The sequence below is a fragment of the Mus caroli genome, unplaced genomic scaffold, assembly GCF_978045245.1.
Source record: "Mus caroli unplaced genomic scaffold, Mus_caroli_1 scaffold_12, whole genome shotgun sequence".
Lineage (NCBI taxonomy): Eukaryota > Metazoa > Chordata > Mammalia > Rodentia > Muridae > Mus > Mus caroli.
The window spans coordinates 41,919,039-41,935,786 of NW_028227267.1; the positions used below are offsets into that span (position 1 = coordinate 41,919,039).

Here is a 16,748-nt window from a genome sequence, read left to right on the forward strand (position 1 = left end):
AAGATATGGCTTTATAATTTCCCTTTCCCCCTTTAGAATTGGGGTGATTTTTGCATTATTCTCACCTCTTTTCCCCTGGGCATGACTGAACGGCGGTGCTGTGGTATTTCTGGTCAAATGTCAAAACACACAAGTAAACGGAAGTGGGACAGTTTCCATTAAGAAAGACTTGTTACCTGAAACATGTCCGTGTCTTTATCATGTGTGTACTCCACCACTACCGTCTGGCTCCGTGACAAAGTGTACGATATGCTGTGATGTCCTCTGGAGCTGATGGCCTAATTGTGAAGAAAAGGGAAGAAAAGAAAAACCCATTTAAGTCTCATCATAGACAGCAACTGGCCACACTTCTGCTACAGTTCAGCCACTTCACCAGGAAAACCCGTATGCCAGCGTCGTCCCAGTGGTCAGAGCCTGTGCCCATGCTCCAGCCTGACAAAGTTTAATTTCAGAAAGCACTGCTGTAAACCCCACCCAGGGGGGAAAAATCAGTTAGTTTATTTGCAACACTTGATTTAATTATATTGTCAGAAAAATATATACACCATCCTTATTCCCGAACTTAAGTGACAGAACTTTTAGACCAACTATGGTGATTTCTTTACATTTTTAAAATTTCTTTCACACAATGGGTAAATTAATAATCATCTGTCACACTGCTTCATCTGTGTTCTGGAGATTATAAGCACAGTAAAAAAGTCACTGAAAACACTACTAATATCCTGCAAGGATGCCTGTGTGGCAACATCATGATCCAACCCACAGTCATGTCTACACTGGGTTCTACATCTCAGTCACATCTTGTATTAAGCAAAGGCGGTGCTCACATGTTTCATACCTTAAAAAATAAGACAACGGGATTTGGTGGCACATTACAGAACTTCCAGTGCTTGAAAGATGGAGGCAGGGGGATTGGGAGTTTGAGGTCAGCCTGGGCAACAAAGCAAGAGAAAGAACCTAGCTCTAAAATATGGACAACTGATTTGCAGTTTTTCGTTTTCATTCATTCATTTATTCAAATATAAGCCAATCCTCTTATTCAAGTAATCTAAGAATAGTAAGACAAGATATTGCTCATATTTTTTTTCCATAACGATGTTTGAACATGTCTTAAGTTGTAGTCAAATGCTTTTACTATTTCTAATAAGGGAATTGATTTAAATGATGCTCCAAACTGTTTCAATTACATTTTCTCTAGCACTTTAACTTATCTTCATTCTACTTTTTTATTACGCATAGTAAATAAAATTTTAATAAGCTTCCCTATTAAACATTTAGTGAAGGAATGACACTGTCTGAAGTGCACAAATCCTTCTGAAGTGGCTGAGCATATGTGGCCCGTGCGCTCGAGTGCACGCGCGCACACACACACACACACACACATGAGCCTGAGTGTCTGTCTGACTAGTAACTGCTCAGAGCAGCAAGAAGCAGAGAATCTGAGTTACAATGAACCTGGTGACCCTCCCAGATTGTTAATAAGTTAATAATATCGGAGCTCTGTGATTAATCTTCTATTTTACAATACTTTATTAAGATACTACAATTACTAAAGGCAACAGTGCTCTTTAATATGGCCTGAAATCTCAAAAACACTTCTTACTTAATGCTGCTACCAAGAACAGTCTTCCAACCCTTCACTAGTCAGTCTATCTTAATGCGAACAATATTCTATTTAAGTTAAATCAAAGCTGCTTTATTAGTTTGGAAGACACTTAATTTAACAATATTGCTAGAGAAATATCTCCCCCCCCCCCCGTCTCCATGCAGGTATGGTGGTACACTTGCATGAAGAGGTCAGAGGTCAGTATCTCAGGCGTCTTCTCTCAAATTCTATCTGTCCACATCTCTAACGGGAACTTGTGAGACAAGTTCCTCACTCTCAAAACGCTGTACCTGAAAATCACCCCTAGCTTTACTCCTGCTTGCCAGCTTTAACCTTCTCCCAATGCGCTGGGAGACTGATGTTAAGGAGGTAGCTTGTGGTAAGGCCGGGGCCTGGGACAACCCTGTGCAGGTGCCCGGGGACACCTCCAAAGCACCTGGGGAAGTGCCAGTAGCAGGCTCTGTGCAGGTGCCAGGCTAAGTCCAATTGTTCTAATAAGTTTAACTTATAAAATACTCTTGTGTCAGAAATGGAAACTGCCAGCAATAGTGCTTATTGTCTTAATTTGCTCTTCTGTTGCTGTAAACACCATGACTGAAAGCAACCTGCGAGAAAATGGTTTACTTCGGCTTACGCTCCCAGGTCGCAGCTCATCTCTGAGGGGGAGGCAGGAAACATGTAGGAAGGACGGTTTTCCCACCTATGCTTACCAGGCCTTTTTACAGAGCCCTGGCTGGGTGGCACACACTGACGACCATCAATCGGAATTTCTCACAGACATGGTCACAAGCCAATTTGATAGAGGCAATTCTTCATTTAAGGGTCTCTCCTCCCAGGTGACTTTTGTTTCCATAAAGTTAATAATAGATACTAACCCGCACATGTATGTACGGGGATGGACTACCTTACACAGAAACTGCCAAGGCAGAGGAGCCACGCCCAAGTCCTATACAAGACAAGACAGTGAGGGGGACTGGAACTTCTTGGCTTTGTATGCCCCTTCTGGGACACTCTGAAATTACCCTGTTTAACAAAATTTTATCATTTTAAACCGCTGTGGGTTATTTATGCTGTCAAACAGAAGCTTAGGATAAGCTTAGGAAAGGTAAACGGTATTACACTAAGAAAACATGCTTTCTGCATCTTTAGGATTAAGAAAGCCATTGCTGAGGCCTATGACTGGAGGCTCTGGATCTGGGGAAGATAGGAAAGAGGGGTCAAGATTCTACAAATAAGCTTCAAGACAGTCAGTGCTGAGTCGCCTCACAGGACACTTCCAGGACCTCACAGTAGAGTCTCCTCACAGGACACAGCCAATACTTCACAGTAGAGTTACCACACAGGACACAGCCAGCATGTCAGAGGAGAGTCACCTCACAGGACACAGCCAGCACCTCACAGCAGAGTCACCTCACAGGACACAGCCAGCACCTCACAGCGGACTCACCTCACAGGACACAGCCAGCACCTCACAGTAGAGTCACCTCACAGGACACAGCCAGCACCTCACAGCAGAGTCACCTCACAGGACACAGCCAACACCTCACAGCAGAGTCACCTCACAGGACACAGCCAGCACCTCACAGGGGACTCACCTCACAGGACACAGCCAGCACCTCACAGGGGACTCACCTCACAGGACACAGCCAGCACCTCACAGCAGACTCACCTCACAGGACACAGCCAGCACCTCACAGCGGACTCACCTCACAGGACACAGCCAGCACCTCACAGCAGAGTCACCTCACAGGACATAGCCAGCACCTCACAGCAGAGTCACCTCACAGGACACTTCCAGAACCTCACAGTAGAGTCACCTCACAGTAGGGCTATTCTCCTTTATGCTCATTCCCAGGTTAAGGGCACCACAGGATTCAATGTCGTCGAAATGAACAAATGAAAGAATTTGCCACAGACACAATATGACGTTTAGCCTTTCCTTTCTTGGACCTTCCCTTGCTCTTTATGAATGAAAGTTCTGACAGTGACCAATTGTGTTTCCAACTGTCTCCAGTCTATGAAAGCTAGCTATTTTACTGTAAGTGTGAACTGGATTAAAACATGCAACCAGGCAATTGTGTCCACATGGAATAACAGCTTCTAGCCCAAACAACCAAAGACGCGAAGCCTGACTCTGAAGCCCCAGAGGCCCACGTGGGCCCACTGAGAGCAAGGCACTGCTTTCTTTAGCTGTGAAAGGGTGTGTAGCCCTTTCACAGGCTTTGTGCACCCGGCCTTTGCCATTAAGGGTGAGAACAGTCAGGGTGCATGCTGGTGCAACTTTCAACTAAGAACCTGGTGTCATGGAGTTCTTCAGGGCTCTAGACTCAAAACCCAAAATGGTTCCGGCTCCTCCTCTCTTAAATGGAAGCATGCACACCCCATTAACGACAGTCAAGGGAATACAGCGCTGGTGAGCGTGTACCTTAAGGATCTGATTTTCAAGTTCAGGGAAGCAGAATTCACTTTCTTCAAAACAAAACCAAGTTTGTCTGTTACTACACATATCTTGAAACCAAATGACTCAAAACTTTAATAATGTCATTTTTTTTCTAGGTGCCTGGGATGTCAATTTTCACAGAACTAAAGGGTGCACGGCAGTGTGACTAACTCTGTCTCTGGAAGCTCACTCTGCCCAGCCTCTCTAGATAAAAGCAACTGGGGCCGTCTCTGCCCCTAGGAAGGGAGGGCAAAGCACTTGCTATGGCCGCACGCTGAAGGACCCATGTGACTCCAGCATTCTCAGCCCTGCTCTGAGAGCACTGCCCTGGGTCTCTAAGCTCGCTGTTCTAACTGGTAACTTAATATTCCAAGTCCGTTGTATAATGTAAGGAAGTAACTATACAAGGTGATCCCTGCACAAAGGAGCTGATTAAAGTTAGAAAGAACCTGTAGTAGTCTCTTGCTGTAGGCTTGTTAGTAAACATAAGCATCCCACTACAAAGTGTGCATCGGTAGAAACACCTAGACTTGCGTTACAGGAAACACCAGTGAGACAGTGGGGGGTAAGTCTGAATGAAGCAGATGAACTGTTGCACCATGTTTGGTCTAAATCAACTTTTGACCTTTGTGTGTTTGGGAGAAACATGCCCACTAACAGGCCACTGGGTGAGCTTGCTTGACTGTGAGCAGCCTGAAGTAACTGTGGACTTCAGTTGTGATGCTGGGCAGAGCATCATGGGTACCACAGGGTCTTAAGTACACACCATCACAGAAGAGCAGCAGTTTCATCAGTCGGTGACACCCCACGACATGTGGGACAGCACTGCCCACGGTAATGCAGCCTCACTGTAAAGCCCACCGGAAACCTAGCCTGTGTCTGCAGCTACTCACACTCGGATTGCTCGCTCCATAGGACTGCTTGGTTTAATCTTCTGGGCTCCAACTTTACATGCACTTTAAGAAAAGAGGACATGGCCACCTGTGGCCACCATCAAGGTCAACTTGGCTAGTGGCATTTAATGCTGAGGAAAACGCCACACTGGCTCTGGCTTGAATCCTAGACCAGATACTCATCAGTTTAAATGGCATCCCTTTCTGATGCTTCCCTGACCTTAATTCACCGACAAAGGCAGTCAGTGCCAGCAGCTCTGAGGCACGGCGGAGGCTGTGCAGCCTGGTGCTTCCCCTCCTCACACGACAAGCTGTGCTTCCAGCAAGGGATCAGAACCAAACAGGTTTGCCATCAGCTCCTTGGAGTCGACCACATGTGCTGGAGAGGACTATTCTCTCTGGCTTTAAATACATGTTCGATATTGACTGTATTAATTAGAGATCATCCTAGTATGACAAACACGTTTTTCTAGAACTAATGACTTTTATGTCAGGATGACAAGTGCAATTAGGCAGTAAATCCTCCATCAGGCTGGTTCCAACTGCTCCAGGGAAGATGAGGTTTCTGCCATCCTTGTCAATTTACATATAAAATATGCATGAGTACTATTTCTAAAGTAATTCTCAATTCATGGTACATGTGCACACACTTTTAAAGGTATTTCATTTTCCAAAGAACCATCTATTTCAGGTAAGTGTCTAAGTCACGGCTATAATAAGAAAGTCGGAGTGTGTTTAATCAACAGCAATAGTATTTCCTAGTAAATCAAAATGTTAACCCTACTTGATAGCAGCTAAGGTTTTGAACTTGGCACTTGGCCACTCCTGTTCCCATCCACAACAGCTTAGCGAGCTATTTTATAAGCCTTGACAGAGAATCGACCGTATGCATGGTACTGGACATGGTACCTGGGGCAGACACAGCCAATTAGCTAGCAAGCACAGAGGCCAGAGGCTAAGAATGCTTGAGAAGTCTCTGTTTCCAATTTGGGGGTCACTCTTAACTACAAGGAAGCTGGATTTGGTTGGTGGTACCAGTTACAAGAGACGACTGTATTCTGATAGTCCAGAGGACAGGAACAGCAATGGCTACAGCAGAAAAGCTACTTCCTGTGCTGGCTGAGAATCTTTCCCTAAGGGATTCTACTTTTTCTACTTATTCCGTATCCATGGAATTAAGCAATAAAGTACAGAGTAAGCCAAGGTCTCACTGTGATGGCTAATACTGACAACTTGACAGGGTCTAGAGTCTCCTGGGTGACGAGCCTCTGGGCACACCTGGGAAGGATTACCTAGGTTAGCTTTCCCCAGGTGGCTTACTCACCCTAACTGTGGGCAACACTATTCCGTGGGCTGAGGTCCTAGACTGAATAAAAGGGAGAAAGTGAGCCGGGTCTGCTTCCTGACTGGATACTGTGTGACCAGCTCCCTCAAGTTCCTACTGTCATGATTTCTCTGCAATGAAGGGCTATCCTGGGGAACCAAGCATGAGCCAGAACAACCACAACCCTTTCCCTTCTTGAGCTGCTGTCTGTCAAGTCACAGCAACAGGACAGTAACCGACACTAAGACGGGTACTGTGAGGTATGCCTATGGCTCTGACAAACTTAACCTTAAGGTCTATAGCAGGTAGGTTGAGGACTTTGGAACTTTGAGCTAGGAAGGCCTCCAATGCCGTGACTATAGCTCAGTGGGTTGTTCTGATGTGAGCCTGAGAGAAATGTGGACAGCAGAGACCCAGCTCATGGGGTTTCAGAGGGGAACAAGAATTCTGCCACTCAGAGCATGTGACAGTGAGTCTGGCTGCCTCCTGTCTGCGTCCTGAGAAACTGAGGGAGACTGAATTTAAAAGTAATGGACTGGTATGTTTGATGGCAGAAATCTCACGGCAGGATGGGATTCAGTCTGCGGTTTGGCTATCGTTCACCCCTCTTGTCAAGTTCTACAGGGAAAAACAGTGATACACCCAGAAACTTGTCTCCCACATGATTCTATATCCTGTCAACTGGCACTCAGGGTTAACCCTCACACTCGAGGTTGGAGGATGGCTTATTTCGCTGTACTACATACAAAACTAATTAATGCATGGCCTTCTCTTGTTCCATCTTACCTCTGGGAAAATCGGGATGGAGTGTATTTTCCACACAGGAAAGCTGAGATTTGAACACATTATCTAGACACATAAGCACATCCCATTACCAAGCGCACACCACACATCAGTCGTTATAGAGGAAATCTACATTAATCACGTAGCCTGTAGAGCTCTACGTTTCTGTAGAGACATTTCCCCACACTGCCTCTGTGGCAGCTTCCGACAGAACAGGAGAGGATGAAGGGGTAGGTCCTGAGAGCACCACACTCAGAGTTCAGAGCAACGCTGAAACCATAGCATCAGCACTGCAGCCACCCCCAGGGGGTCACTTGGTGACAAAGACCAGGCGTGGCCACCTGCAGAAGGTTAGGGGAGCCAGTCTAATCTGGTAAGAGGTGGAGAAGCTACCCTCAGCAGACTCCTTCATAAAGATGGTGGCATGCTTGCTTTCAAACAGTTTTATGGTTGTAGACATGTGTGAAGAAGAACATGTGAAACAAAGGAAGAGCTTAAGAGTATTGCTTGAGATGCCAATGGTTCGGCAAAACTAAAGCAGTGTTTTCTCATCATTGCATATGTTAAACTTGACAGACAGACTCTGCGTAGAGAATGCTAACTGTAACAGAAAAATATTTAATCAGTCAGAAGAAAGTGCGTTAAAGGGTGTGTGTGAATCTGTCTTCTATGATCTTTTATAGATAACTTAATATTTACAGTGACAAACATGCGAGGTACTCATCTGAGGAATCGAACTTTAAAGAGTGAACGCTAGTAAATATGGACCCTAAGTAGAATAAAGCATCTCATAAATGACTTCACTCAAAACGCAAACTTCACTGGCTAATAATGAATCCACTTAGGAACTGCCCATCTTGTTGGCCTGAGGAGGCAAATTTCCAGATGCTATAAATTGGCCCTGACACAAATTGATTTTATACTAAGACAACCAAAGACCTGCCATATATATTTTTTAATGTGTAGGCCAGCTTACCATCTGTCTAAACAGTCTACTGAGCACTGAGAAATACTGAAATGTAGTCTTGCTCCAAACCAAACAACATCTAAAACCCACCGATTACTAATACTGAGAGGGCAAAGGGCCTCCTTTGAAGGTGTACAAAGAGGAGCGCAGTGTCCCGAGGTGACTTCTGCGCAGGTAAAGTTGGTCCACCTGGTAAGGAATCTCTTTTTCTTCATGCAATTGGTGGAATCTAGAATTCCAGTTATATAGAATGATGAAAATATTTTCAAAAGAAAACATGTATCTTGGCAGTTGGCATTTTCAAGATGCTGTACCTGTTAGACTCAAGGAAATGACAATCTTAATAGCAAGAAAACCTGGGGTGAGACAATGGTCGGCTGTCTCTGTGAGAACCCTTGCCGTATGAGACTTTCACAGGTGATTTCCGTGGAAGACTGAGCACGCTACACGTTACTCCTCAAGGCTCATTAAACTCCACTTCTTTGTTTGCTTAAGACAGGGTCTCATGTAGCCCAAACTACACCTCTGAGATGGGCTATAAGCAAACTGATCCTTCGGCCTCCACACCCTAAATGCTGCAACTGCTGGCATTTTAAGACAGTTGTGGAAAAGGAAAACACAAAAAAAGCAAAAACCAAAAGAATCATTTTTCTTTTCTTTCTTTTGTTTTTTCTTCTCCCTCCCTCCCTCCTCCCTTTCCTCTTCTTCCTCCTCCTCCTACCCCCCTCCCCCCCCTCTCTCTCTCTCTCTCTGTGTGTGTGTGTGTGTGTGTGTGTGTGTGTGTCTGTGTGACAGTCTTGCCCTGGCTGACCTTCAACTAACAGAGACCTGTTCGCCTCTGCTCTGAGTGCAAGGATTAAGGGCATTAATTAAGAGATTTGTTACACTGCATCTCTTAAAAACCTCTGCCTTAGCTGAGAGCCATATTTCAGATCTAGCTCTTACCCTGTGAAGTGCTTCCTTGAAGAGCTGTATGAACCTATCAGTTGGCATCTGAAATGTACTAGGGTTCAGTGCCCAGTAGATAATTACACATCAAATTATCGTGATAAACACTCAAAATCTCTATCAGATATTCAATATTTAACTTCACAGAGTCTTCCAGGTTCTTGGTTCACTTATAAGGCAAGAGTCTTTTTCGGTTTTTAGATCTATTGATTTTTGTTTTCTTAGGTGTATGAGTAATTTGTTTATAGGTATGCATGTGCACCATGTGTAGACTTGGTGTGCCCAGAAGCCAGTGAAGGACATCGGATCCCTTGGAACTCCAGTGCTGTAGATGGCTGTGAGCCACCAGGTGGGTTCTGGGAAACAAACCCCAGTCCTTTAAGAGCAAGTGCTCTTAGTCACTGAGTCCTCTGTCCTGACCGGAGTCCCCCTTGGGAGCAGTGGGTGAGAAGGCACAGGATCAACGGCTCAGACTCTGGGAGCAGGTGAGAATGTGGTGGCTAACTTGTTTATTAATCCTGGGGAGTGCCTTTTATACCCTCTACCTGTGTCCCATTGGTCCCAAGCAAGTGTGACCTCCTAGTGGCTGTCATTGTCTGTGTCATCAATCTCTAGGCCCTCATGCAGAAATTGCCTCCACGGATGCACAACCCACATACCCACTTGCTGTTTACTGACGTTTATGTGGAACCAGCCACTGTGTTGTCAATGAGGCCTGCCGTTCCTTTTTTTTTTGGTTTGTTTGAGACAACCCTGGCTGTCCCGGAACTCACTCTGTAGACCAATTGGGTAAAATGCGCACAAGTACAAAGGCTGCACCTTCCAATTCCAGTCTGTCACAGAGACAGCCCCAGGACCACTCACCCAGCTCCCACTACATTCTTCCAGGGACAACTGATGGGCAGGGTGTTTTGTGTCGGGAATTAAGCTTGCTGTGCAGTCTTCCGACTGACTGCCATCATGGGAACTTAGTGAGAGCTTCTGCTTTGGGGCGACCAGGTGAGAGTGTGACTCGTCCAGTGAGCCATGTTTTTGTGGGTGTGGCGATGTCGATGAAAATAGCTCCCATAAGCTTATACATTTGAATACTTGGCAGAACTGTTTGGCAAGGACTAGGAGGTGTGGCCTGTGGAAGGAGGTGTGTCACTGGGAGTGGGCTTTGAGGTTTCAAAAGACAAGGGCACCATGCTTAGTGTAACTTCCTCTTTTGTTCTTAATGCCCCCCTGCCTAGGTCAGTTTATTGCTTTCATGCATTTCTTGTGACTTGAATGCTGGGCATTGCTGTTATCCCCTTCTGTGGGCTGGGTTTTGTTAAAGGTATTGGGGCTTGTTCGGGCAGGTGGTTAGGTCTCCTCAGATCAGCTTTATCTCTCAAGGCTTGCTATCAACTTTGTTTGGGGAAGTCTCAGGCAGACTCTGACCTAGGGCAATTTACTCTGATTGACTGGGCAGTATTCTTCTGCACACTCCATCCTAATTCTCTTGTACCATGTGGACTTTCCACTCTGTGGGTGGGATCATGAACTGACCCCTTTGTGAGCCACAGCACTGTTAGAACTGCTTCCTTCAACAGTGAGGTTGCACTCTCAAAAAACAGAAAACAGTGCTGACCGGTGGGCGCAGGGGGTACCCTCTGTACCTAATCATTCTCAGGGCAAGGCCCTTTCCTCTGGGACTCCCCTTTACAAATCCTAGCTGCTGTCTGTTCACCTTAGTGAGGTCACCAGTCGCTTGGGGCTTCATTACTGTGCTTGGGCCTGGTAACTGCCATTAGGCAAACTGAGGCTCATCCCATTTCCTTCTCTCATGGATCACAGTTCTGAGGTGCTTGCTGTCTCGTGTCTTCAGGCAGTAGGAGGCAATTCTTTACGGGTAGGAAGTTAAATTTTGTTTTGCTTACAATTTAGAATCTTTCTGTGTCGTATATACACAGAGAGAGCTATTCACCCATTCACAGAAAGATACAAGGGGTCTACTTTAAATAATGGCAATTTCTACCTTAAACAGTTCAACTTACTGAATTTTACGCTCCAAAGAACGCCATATTAAGTACCACCTCAATTCAGTTCTGATTCTGAGCACTTAGTAGAAGCAAACATTTGTTTAATTTACTTGCTTACATTCTCTCAGTCTCCATTGGTTTGTGGACTTTAACAGGGTAGGATGATTTTCTATACTCTTTATACCACGTATCTCCAGCATCTGAAATAATTCCTGACACACACGTAGAACAAGATTACCTGCTATGTGACTTGGTGGGTATCCTTCACATAAAAGAAACTATTCTTATCATAAAGCCAAAACCAATTTGGGTTAAAATAATATCCTATTTGTGTCCCTGATGTCACTATGTATTATGAAAAACAGGGTCCTGGCTCGGAACATATAAACATTAACATTCATGTTAAAGGAAAATATGGTCTCATATATCCTGATGTTTATCAACTTAATAACATGTGACATGACAAAATTTTGGGTAGCTCTGTTCAGACAGCTGGCCCCTTTAGGGCACCTGTAGCATCAAGAAGAATGAAGAAGCCTGCATACTGAAGACAGAGGACACAGGCTCCAAACCCATCATTTCAAAGGTGTGAACCATGTTTGTCAGGACAGAAATTAAGTACTGGAGAGGAGACCTGCTTGAAATCTACACACTAAGACTTTACAGGCTAGGTATTGGTTGCTTTCCAATTTGTTTGTTTTTTCTTTCTTTTTTTTTTGAGTTTTATAATTTCTAACTATAATTTGTTTTTATAAGGAACACACACACACATACACAATTCTAACACAATACACTTTGAACTAGATGTGATGCATCCTTCTTTCAGAGCCACCTATGGCATCTCATGCTCCTGATTATATTTTATTTGGGGCATTTTTCTGTTTTGCCAAAACTCACTCCATCATAACCACTACCATCACACTATAGTTTAATAAGCGTTCTATACGTAATCTCCTAATTGCGTTCTGAAAGACATCTTTCAAAGCCCCTTGAGTTGAAAGAGTCAGACTGGGTTACAGCTTTAAACACACCAGTAGCCCAGGATGACATTGGCTAATGAGCACAGGGACATCTCTGCCCTGGGATGGTGACGCTAGAACAGCAATATGCAACATAAACTGAGAAAATTATTTTAAAGGCAGAAGCTCTTCTCTTCCTTTTTTGGGGGTGGGTGGGTTGCAGTGAACTTTATTGATGGTATTCAAGAGAGTAGGGAGGGCTCCTAAGCCCCTCCTGTTATTATGGGGGTCTGGGATGGAAACTGTGAGAAAGATGCTCAGTGTTGGGGGCCCCTAGTTGGGATATGGACTCTTCAGCAACCGAGGGCCTCTCTCTTGCTCTCAGTGTCCTTGCTAGGGTGGGTGGTCCAGGGTTTCTTACTCCTTGGAGGCCACATAGGCCATGAGGTCCACCACCCTGTTGCGGTAGCCAGATTCACTGTCATACTAGGAAATGAGCTTTACAAAGTTGTCATTGAGAACAATGCCAGCCCCAGCATCAAAGGTGGAAGAGTGGGAGTTGCTGTTGAAGTCGAAGGAGACAACCTGGTCATCAATGTAGCCCAGGATGCCCTTCAGTGGGCCCTCAGATGCCTGCTTCACCGCCTTCTTGACATCATACTTAGAAGGTTTCTCCAGGCAGCGTGTCAGATTCACAGTAGACATATTGGGGGTAGAAACATGGAAGGCCATGCCAGTGAGCTTCCCGTTCAGCTCTGGGATGACCTTGCCCACAGCCTTGGCAGCACCAGTGGATGCAGGGATGATGTTCTGGGCAGCCCCATGGCCATTATACCACAGCTTTCCAGAGTGGCCATCCACAGTCTTCTGAGTGGCAGTGATGGCATGGACCATGGTCATGAGCCCTTCCACGATGCTAAAGTTGTCATGGATGACCTTCCTTGGCCAGGGGAGCTAAGCAGTTGCTGGTACAGGATGCATTGCTGACAATCTTGAGTGGGTTGTCATATTTCTCCTGGTTCACACCCATCACAAACATGGGGACATCAGCAGAAGGGGCAGAGATGATGACCCTTTTGGTTCCATCCTTCAAGTGGGTCCTGGCCTTCTCTGTGGTGGTGAAGACACCAGTAGACTCCACAACATATTCAGCACCGGCATCACCCCCATTTGATGTTAGCAGGGTCTTGCTCCTGGAAGATGGTGATGGGTTTCCTGTTGATGACAAGCTTCCCATTCTCAGCCTTGACTCTGCCGTTGAATTTGCCATGGGTGGAGTCATACTGGAACATGTAGACCATGTAGTTGAGGTCAATGAAGGGGTCGTTGATGGCAACAATCTCCACTTTGCCATGTGAAGAGCAGGAGGCAACCCTGGTGACCAGGTGCCCAATATGGGCAAATCCATTCACACTAACCTTCATGATCTTGCCTATGGGACAAGGCTGGCACTGCACTAGAAGATGCAGCTGTCTCTGGAACAGGGAGGAGCAGAGCAGAGACTCTTCTCTTCATGCCTGCTTCTGTTACACAGCACCTGTGGCATCGATCCCTTGTCCACAAACTTGTCAGCTGAGTGTGCACCTGACACGGGGTATTCAGTATGTGTTGGCTAGACAAATAAACCCTTGACGCAGAGTAGCCTATCCTGCCCGAGATGTCGTTACCTGATGCCATTCTCAAGCTAAGCTGATTATCAGTTCTCAAAGGCCTACTTCATAATCCACTTACGCCTTGCTGTGAAGAGAAAGGAGTTACGGCGCACACACTCCGTGCTCCAGGTTGTCATGAGGATCTAGATGAGAGCCCCAGGTGATGTAGCGGGCCGGCTACAGCAGAATCTGTTCATGGCATCCCGCTGTGCTAGGCTAGCTCCAACAATTAACACAGACAGCATCTTACTCAGCTTGCTTCCTGTCACTATGCTTAGCTGCTTCTTTTCACAACTGGATGTATCAAAAGCTTGAGCTCTGGACTTTGTTTCTGTCCACGCACTGAAGAGCCTGCAGGGTATGGTGGGACTAAGTGTGCAGTCACACGGCCCGTGGCAACTCTAACACTAGCTTTCAGAACACAGACCTGTCACACACGCACGACAAACGCAACACTTGTGTTTAACAGTGTGCACATGCCACAGATCTGCTGCAGAGACCAGACAGGATGCCCTGTGCAAACTACTGGAGACAGACTTAACTCACTCAGCCTGCACGTAGGGCAATGTTCTCAACTGATGACGATCAGTGATCACTCTTACTTTATACAGCTCTGCTGCAGGGATACAATGAAATATGGAATAAGCTTGGTTTTTAAAGTTCAAAGTCTTAGACATCCATTGGCCACTAAAAAGGATTCCATTGTAAACAGGAAGCTAAGGGCAGCTAGCAGTCATCCTTCAAGTCTGATGTCACCTCTGCTGACAGCCCTCACATACCTGAGCACCCATCCCCCCACCGCCGCCTCTCCCCTTGTGAAGAGTATAGACAATGTAATACTGAGGAGTGGTAACTCACAGGCTAACTCTCCTACTGAGGACTTCCTGTGAGATCACCCAGCCCAGAAAGCCTGTGAGATGGTGTTACTCCCCCGAGGTAGCCTGCAGCCTAGAGCTAAGGGAGGAAGGCTGAGCTGCTGCCTCAAGGTGGAGCACTCTGTGTCTGTTCGTGCCTCAGAGCCCTGGGAGGGAGGGCAGACTGAGCAGGGCCAGTGCTGAGGGCTTCTCCCACACTTCCTCACTATTCGCTGCTGCTAGCCCAACCCCAGTCAATTATGTCTGCTGATTTAAAAAGTACAGCCAGTGCCTTATTTTCTAGGGTTGATTTATCGTGCTGATATCTGACAACCATAAGCAAATGAAAATGTTTCCGGCGAGACCCAGAATTCCACTGGGAACCACTGTTGATCTGATGGAGCCACACAAGTCCAGCCAGTGCTGGTGGCTACTTGGATATGAGCTTGATGTGGAGTTTAGGCAGGGAAGTTACTATCACAGGATGGAGAGGCTGATGGGGGATAAAGTTACTTGAAGGAGACAGACGGAAGCCTTCATGGTGATGGGCTAATGGTGTTTATGTGTGACACGTGTAAAGAAGGCCAAATACAACTGGGGCCAGGTGTCTACATGGGGACTAGAGTTTAATTTTCATCCCTCTACCTGTATAGCTGCTTGATCCACAGGAAATGCCCAATATTGTTTATATTAGAAAACATTAATTCATTAAGCTTAGCATCATAGCCCATAGCATCATAGCATCTTGTCACAGACAGACTCGGGCAGGGAGAAACTGACAAAATGGGCAAGGCTCAGTGGCAAACCCGACCACAGTATGGGGCAGAGGCACAGAAGATGCAGTGAGGGCCGCCAGTGCATTCCAATGCTTGAGGTGACCTTGGACTACACAGAGCAAAAGCAATGTCCTCTCCCAGAGAAGTCTAGGCACCCTAAGGGTGGCATGCCAGCTGTTTCTCTCCACATAAGACAAGGCCCAGAGGTTCAAGCCAGTGACTCATCAGGATTCAGACAAGCAGCCAGGCCCAGCTCCTCTTTTACTGGGTTCCTAGACTACAGACTGAAGTCGAGTCCAGGACTCAGTTTTGGTCCTGTGCAGTCTGGCCATGCTCCCTGCTCCTCTGGGCCCATATGCCATGCATGCTGGTCAAGAGTCCCTGCCTCCCTGACCTCCATTCCCCAACCCTCTGGCTGCGTTCTCTCACTTCTCCTGTGACTCACGGCTCAGCTGGGTGCGCCTGTCAATCACCCTTAACTGAATGTGCAGTCCTGATTAGGGATAGTGCATCTTCTGGGCAGTTTAGGATTTCTGTTTTTCAATAATTCTTTCAACTAAAGGATGGAAATATCAATTTGAATTTTGCTACAGATCTTGAAACATTCAAATTGAGAGTGTTAGTCTACCTTTCAAGGAAATAAATAAGAATGTGCAAACAATGGTATTATTTACCATGTTACCTGAAGCCACACAGATAGCTGGCTTCATGGCAAGCTCACCACATAGTAAAAGCAGTACAGACACCGAAAATTATTTTTGTGCTTCAATTAAAATTTATGCCACTACTTTCCATGGTTTAAACACACCCAATATTCTGAAAATACATTGTAACGGATGGCACTGCAGCTGCTTCTGCTAAAAAATGTCCAAATGGAGTTTCTTCGTGTGTGCCAGTTATGTGGTAGTTAGCCCAATGGAATCAAAACAGAGCTTACATTTTTTCTTTCCTTTTTGGCAATAAAGCTATGGGCATTTTAAGACATTTCTGAAGAAAAAAAAAGATGTCTCTCCTTTAATTTCAACATTTTCCAAATATAGAGCATGGTCTCATCTTTCCAGACTGGGTAACAAAGCCTACTCACAGGCTGAGTTAATGAGCTGTGAGAAACATGTCTCACGGGAACACAGACATGTTTGTACATAAAATGGAGAGATGTGGAAGAATGTAATGGCTGAACAACTGTTACACCTTGGTGAGTACACTTGAAAACCACGTTCAGCCTAACAGGAGCCCGCTAGTGCTAACTGCACAACTCTGCCCTCAGAGTGGGGCCCGCTAGTGCTAACCACACAACTCTGCCCTCAGCGTGGGGCCCGCTAGTGCTAACCGCACAACTCTGCCCTCAGCGTGGAGGCCAACCTTCTAAATCCACGATGTTCAAGCTGTAAAGGAGAGTAACTCAATCGTCAATCTACACTGAAGTGTCTGGGTTCTGAGGAGGTGGCTTAGTGGATGAAACACTTGCCATACAAGTATGGGGACCAGAGTTTGGACTCCCCAGAACCCACATACAAGCTGGACAGCAAGCTGGCAGGGATAG

The 16,748-nt window shown here is 45.9% G+C and overlaps 1 protein-coding gene and 1 pseudogene across 1 annotated transcript in view; one reads left to right on the forward strand and one right to left on the reverse strand.

Moving 5' to 3' along the window:
- Positions 1-16,748, reverse strand: part of Peli2 (pellino E3 ubiquitin protein ligase family member 2) — a 147,084-nt gene that overhangs the window by 20,410 nt on the left and 109,926 nt on the right. The window contains exon 3 of the mRNA XM_021181894.3: positions 177-278. Within this exon, the coding sequence (XP_021037553.1) occupies positions 177-278 (102 nt within the window). The remainder of the gene's footprint in view (positions 1-176; positions 279-16,748) is intronic.
- LOC147001800 (uncharacterized) lies at positions 12,156-12,910 on the forward strand (annotated as a pseudogene).